This window comes from Sinocyclocheilus grahami, unplaced genomic scaffold, assembly GCF_001515645.1.
Source record: "Sinocyclocheilus grahami isolate Dianchi unplaced genomic scaffold, SAMN03320097.WGS_v1.1 scaffold95.1, whole genome shotgun sequence".
In the NCBI taxonomy this organism is placed as follows: Eukaryota; Metazoa; Chordata; class Actinopteri; order Cypriniformes; family Cyprinidae; genus Sinocyclocheilus; species Sinocyclocheilus grahami.
The window spans coordinates 2,353,554-2,360,213 of NW_015505274.1; the positions used below are offsets into that span (position 1 = coordinate 2,353,554).

Genomic DNA, 6,660 nt, shown 5'->3' on the forward strand with positions numbered 1-6,660 from the left:
TTGCAGGGTATTTTTTTTATAAAGCACATAAAAGTATTTGTAGTATACTTAGCACAAAACAAATGCATTTCAACTACATTTTAGTACTTTTTTTTCCACTAGGGGTCTAGATGTTAAACATGTTTGTAGCAAACAAATCTTAACGCACCAAACTACTGAACTGCACTAAATTTACAAAAACGGGATAACAAATGAAACCAAGCACATACATACAGGATCAAAATATTATTTGGTTTGTGATTTTTTTTGACACTTACATTTACAACTAAGAGCGAGTAATGAATGAGAATCATTTAAATAAGAAAGTGTATAACACCATTTTCCTTATTAAAACAAAAACATAAGAGGTCATGTTTTGAACAATGTCATTATTTCTTGACAATCTCTGAAATATATTTTGAAGACAATGTTTAAAAAAAACAAAAAACAAAGGAGAGAAAGAAAAGAGAAAAAAAAAACACACTGAAAGACTTAAAATTATGAAAGAATATAATAACAATTGCCTACTAAAACTAGTCAAAGTGTAATAGGAACTACATTAGTTTTCCTCTGTCTCTTTGAGACAATAAGTCTTTAAAATAGGTGAAGTTCGCCGATTGATTTCCTTTTTAACGTCTCTCCTCACAGAACCATGATCTCAATTCAAATTCAGTCTAGAAATGCAAAAGTAATGAGGAGAACTACTGCCAGCAACTGAACATTTCTTTGTGCTCATCGACTCTCTCTCTTCCAAACCACAGCCATGTTCTTGTCAGTAAGGGCAACCAAGTAATGTAGATCAGGATCCATGGCAATGCCGTTAATAGATGGCCCCTCTAATGCACCCATTCCAGCTCTAACCGGTGATGGCCACTCCAGCACCTGAAATAACATGAGCAAAAAAGGACAATGTGATCCAGTAGCTTTGTATTCAAACATCAACAGCAACCACTCCTCTGGAGTTCACATGCTGAAAAGATAGGATACCTTCTAAAAGGATTGGATGCATCTATACTGTAGCTAATAGGATTATTTTAGTGAGAGATAATGCCAGATTATTTGAAGTGGATTATCATCTTTTCTGCATGACAGAAAAAAGTTAAATAAATAAAACAAAACTGTGAACACATGCCATTTGGCACATTTAAGATGATCATTAATTCCCAATCCAAGATCTTACATTTAACACGTACCATATGTATCTCTCACCCAGCAATTATGAATTTACCTCAGTAGCGGAGATTGTTTTTCCACTCTTGAAGTTTTCCATCATGGTGTCTGTGATATGGTACATCCATAGCCTGCCTTGCTCATCCCCACATACCACATAACCATATCCTACAAGAAAAAACAAAATCACACATCAGTTTTGCTTTCAGATTTTCTGCATATCTAAAGTCATATTTCTGGGCTGTTTGAATATGCATAAATGCAGAGAAATCTCACTAGTGATTTGGTACATTAATAATAAGCACGGTCTAGAAAGAGTCTGCATATTTTTACTAACAAAGAAGAAATTAAAAGTTATTTTTTTTCTACATTGACATTTGTCCATATGATAGGGCTGCACAATAATGGTAAATCACAATTGTTTTGATAAAAAACAAACAAACAAACAAACAAAAAAGTGTTAATGTGGAATGATGAGTTAAGGCCCGTTCACATCAAGAATGATAACTATATTAGCGTCCACACCAGCAGACGATATCGTCTGTTTATTCCAAGTGCACACTCGTCTGCCGCTTTAAATTCTCGAGCTCGTGACAGCAGGATTGAATCTGATTGGCTGTCAATGTTTTTATCGTTCATAAGCTGGAGAAAAATCTTTTTGAAAGTGATTTGTCTTTATTGTTATAGCTGTGGTGTGGACTCCGCTATTCTTTAATATTTAGAACAATTTTTAGAACTCTCTTTATCATTCTTTGTGCGAACAGGCTTTTAGGCTGGCCAAACACTTGAAGATTTTAAGGCTGATTTTCAGAACCCTGAACGATTGGCGGGGGGCCGTGGCCTGATTCGAGGCTTGTCGCAAACATTTTTTTTTGTCCAAAAAATCCTTTATTGTGTGGTGTCATTACGATGATTTAATTGCTCCTGATCGAGATGTAGCACGTCTGATATTAACGACTCTTGATCAGGCTGCCTTTGACGTGATACCTGCAATAGCCAATGAGAGTGAGCAAGCGTCACCTACCGGATGTTGCGTGCTTCTATAGCTGAAACTTGGCAGCCACAAACATGCCACTAAAGTAGAGTACTGAGAAATAACATCACCATATTCTTTTTTTCGGTTTTGTTTTCCATTGTACATCAGAACGCACGCCAGGAGAGCCAGCTGACGACGTCGATTGTCCTCGATGTGTTTTTCTTCTCTAGTTACGTTTTATCTCGCTAGTCTCCTTGAGATCTCGTGTCACTGTGAAATCGTTCCTACGATCGTCTCGCGGTCTGGCCGAACCATCTAGTGTGCGCGTTCAGAGGATCATAAGGCTAAAAATCGGTTGAAACTGCCATCATGTCTGTGGTCTCCCATGGTTTTAAAATCGGTTAAGATTTGAAAATCGTCTAGGGTGTCCCAGGCCTTAATATTAGGAATTTCACTGGTTTAGCTATTGACAGAGCTTTTTGTTTGACAAGTTTTCATAATGTAGAGAGTGTTCATTTATATAATACATAAGGAAACTAGATGAGGTAAAATAAACAATAGAAGTTGGTGTTCTAAAACGACAATCGTGAATATAAATTAAAAGAAAAGATCTGATTTGGGAACCTAAACTCAGGCAACTGCAAGCCTGAAAGCTTGTGGAGGCTTGAAACAAAATCCCTTTAAGACAAGTCATTTCACTCGGCGGCCATCTTTGTAACGCCTCTCGGGCATGCAAGTACAGCTCCTATATATTATTTGAATGGGGAAAACATCAAAATTTCCAAAACTGTTCACCAAGCTTACGATTAAATTTCATATTTGAAAATCACCAATGAAATCTGACAACAACTGTCTCATAAATGTTCTCTTATGCTCCGATAAATGTAAAAAAAACCCGCGCATTTTTCAGGCTAGACCAGCCAGTGTGCATGTGCAGTCCTAAGCGCATGTCTCAGAACGCTGACTGTTTCTATAGCAACCGGGACTTCTAACGGCAGCTGCAGTGACGCGCTGACTTTACCGGTTAGTGATTGGCTCTTTTACTCAATGCGGGGCTTCCTTCGATAGAGCGGCCATATCGAGCGTTGCATTCTTCCCCATTCAAAACTATACGAGTGACACGTCTTGGGTATTATAGTCTTTGTATAGTATTTTACCAATGCAAGATAAAAATTGTTTAATTAACTGAAGCAGAAATCATGATCACAATTAAATTACGATTGTATTTTAATTGTAATCATGATTTCTGCTTCAGTTAATTAAACTTTGTGCAGCCCTACCTTATGACATTTAATACACATATCATGAATACCTGGACAGGTGCCTAGAGACAGGTATGGGACGTCCGTGCTGGACCACTGCAGCTCAGCCAGCACAACAGCTGGCACCTCTTTCTTTCTGCCATTCCAAGAAGCCCGTGTGGCCCTCCAGCTCCACAGGTAGATTGAGCCCTGCATGTGGCTCTTGGATGCTGGGAGGAAATATGACAACCATCATTATTCAACTAGGCCTTCAAGATCAGACAGAACAAAGGCCAGAATGTGTTAAAAGTAAATTTCATAGAGTATACTAGGCACAATTTGAAATGGAAAATTTACATGCAAAACTACCAAAAAAGACGACCCTGAAGAAATTATTAGTACAAACATTTTTACATACTTTTAAAATAATGTTATTATTGTTAATAATATTATTATTACTATATACACAGTAACTATTATTATAATAATAATAATAATAATAATAATAATAATAATCTGTACCCATGGTACGGCAGTAAAGTTCCTTGATTATTAGACCGGAATGAGTATAGTGCCTAGCCATATCGGCTGAGAAAAAAAAAAATCGCAACTTCTCATTTTCCGTCGGTCTTAGTACACGATGTAACTACAGAAGAGTCCAGTTTTAAATAGGAAAAATATAGAAACTCTTTGGTCACTTTTGAGCGAGATTCTAACGGTCTAATCAGATTCAATGATCTATGCTAAGCTACAGCTAAAAGTGCTACCGCCAGACCCGGAGATCGGCTGAATGGATTCGAAACCGAATCCAACCTTTAAGGATGAACCATTATTATAATAATAATAATAGTTACTATGTATATAGTAGTAATAATAATAATAATATTATTAACAATAATAACATTTTAAAAGTATGCAAAAATGTTTGTACTAATAATTTCTCCAGGGCTATTTTTAAAAATAGTGGAGTGTTCCTTTAAATAGAAAACATAGGTTATATATTAAATATATTATTTGGTCAACTAGTCCTACATTTTTCTTACGGTTTACTCACCCACTATATCATCTGAGAGGAAGCTCAGTCCGTCAATAGTTCGGTAGGTGTTTTTCTTGTCCTTTTTCTTGTAAACTGGAAACACAATCTCCATCTCCTCATTTCTGAAAAACCATGTAAATTACAATAAAGTAACACACACAGATTTAATCAGCAGAGGGATGATGGAGAACTCAAACCTTTTCTGTGTGTTTTTGCTGAGCTGGATGTCAAAGATATACAGCCCGTCATCACAGCCCGAGAGGAGGTGCGTGTCTGGAGACGTGGGGAGCAGAGAGAGATGCAGAGGAGTGGAGCAAGTCTCCAGGACTAGCAGCTTACTGTAAAAATAAATAAAAGAAATACAAGTGTAATGGAAAGGTTTGTAAAAATGCAAATGTTTTTGAACAAAAACGCAGCACATTCTATCATTCTAAATGAAGTATTAAAAAATCCTGAACAATAAATAAACAACCTGATTTTGAAGTTGTAATCACGATCCAGTCCACCAATATCCCATAAAAAGATCTTATTTTCATATGTCCCAGCTGTAAACAGAAATAAAGTGATTTTTAGTTACATCTATATAGCTCAACTAAAGTCTCATTGTGTTCACTGATTGCTTAACTCACTGAAGAGAAAGCTAGCGTTGCGTGGACTGAAGCGCATAATGGAAATGGCACGTCGACTGGCACGAAACTCTCCAAATGCCAGGTTGACTCGGGGATGGATAAGCTTCACCAGACCCCTCTTACCCCCAGCTGCCAGGATATTGCAGGGACGGGCAGAGCCACCTGTCCTGGACATCAGCACCGTGGACCATGCTAATGAGAAGAACTCCTGCAAGACAACAGTGGATGCAACATTACATTTACAGCCACTGGATGCCAGTCAAATGCAGCCCATTTGCTTTTAACAGAACAGGCTACTGGATTCTTCAGCATCAGTAGCTATGTTCATAATGGAACACATACTGAATGGAATCTCTCTACATACAGTACATAATACACATTGTCTTTTTCAATAGTATTCGGAAAAGTAGGCACTATGCAATCATTTTAGCTGTTGTGGTGCTATCCAGTTCATCTTAGAAAAATCATGTTTAAAAAAAAAAAAGAATTTAATATTACTTCCAGTAATATTAAATCGACCAATAATCAGTTTTACCTACATTTTTAACGACAAATATATATATTTTTTTATCTGATAGTTTTGTTACATCAAATCCACCGTTTCAAGAATTGCACACAAAACTGCCATTTTGTGGAGCTCCATACATCACATGTGGACAAAAATATATTTATCATGGCCACAAACTGAGAATTTTTTCCCTCATTTTAGGTAAATCGCAGCCATGTATTAAGAATTTGTTCCCATAATGACCCATTTCTTTTTTAGTAAAACATGGCAATGTTGAACTAATTTGTTCCCTTGTTTTGATTTAATTAAAATGAGTGAAACTTCTACAACGTGGCCCCAATTTACCAATATGAGGGAACGAATTCTTAATTCACGCCCATTATATTTTTTTTACCTGCATACCATGTGCAGGGCTCCGTACTGTAACAATATTAATACCTCTGCTAACATGCCATTCTTAACGGACTCTAATGTTACATATTTACCGTTTTGTTTGTTATTTTACTGAAAATGTATAACTATTCCAGTAAATTAGTTGTCTCTACTTCTTAGCCTAATAAACATCTCAACCTTCATTTTAAACTGCAGTTTAAAGGGGTCATATGATGCGATTTCAAGTTTTCCTTTCTCTTTGGAGTGTTACAAGCTGATTGTGCATAGATAAGATCCCTAAAGTTGCAAAGACTAAATATCTGATATTCTTTATCAAAGTTAAGACTCTGCCACGCCCCCCTAAAATGGCTCGTTCTAACACGCCCCCACATATCTACCTCACTATGTGGAAATATTAGCATAATGAGCACGCAAAGAAAGAAGGCGTGGTTTCAGTAACCGCAGTTAGTGTTGAAGCAGCCATGTCAGGGAGACGATGTGTTTCTAGGCGAAAGCAAAAGCACTTTATTTGGCCTTCCGAAAGTAGATGCATTTAGGAATCTTTAAGATTACTTACAACAGAACAGCAATGCATTTTATGGACGACCGTTTCGTGAACCTAGGAGAGGAGGTAATTCTGACTTTGCTATGACAATCTAGCGCTTTTGAATTAGCTACTGTTTTGTTATTAGTTTAAGTATTTGCTATTGACTGTTCAAATGCGGAGTTTTGCGCATCGTGTGTGTGTG

The 6,660-nt window shown here is 36.9% G+C and overlaps 1 protein-coding gene across 1 annotated transcript in view; it reads right to left on the minus strand.

The window, feature by feature from the left end:
• Positions 1-506: 506 nt before the first annotated feature.
• Positions 507-6,660, minus strand: part of LOC107587741 (leucine-rich repeat and WD repeat-containing protein 1-like) — a 16,205-nt gene continuing 10,051 nt past the window's right edge. Inside the window, exons 12-16 of the mRNA XM_016275628.1 lie at positions 4,600-4,740; positions 4,421-4,524; positions 3,438-3,596; positions 1,208-1,317; positions 507-861 (exon numbers count right to left, since the gene is read on the minus strand). Of these exons, the coding sequence (XP_016131114.1) occupies positions 712-861; positions 1,208-1,317; positions 3,438-3,596; positions 4,421-4,524; positions 4,600-4,740 (664 nt within the window). The 3' untranslated portion in view covers positions 507-711. The remainder of the gene's footprint in view (positions 862-1,207; positions 1,318-3,437; positions 3,597-4,420; positions 4,525-4,599; positions 4,741-6,660) is intronic.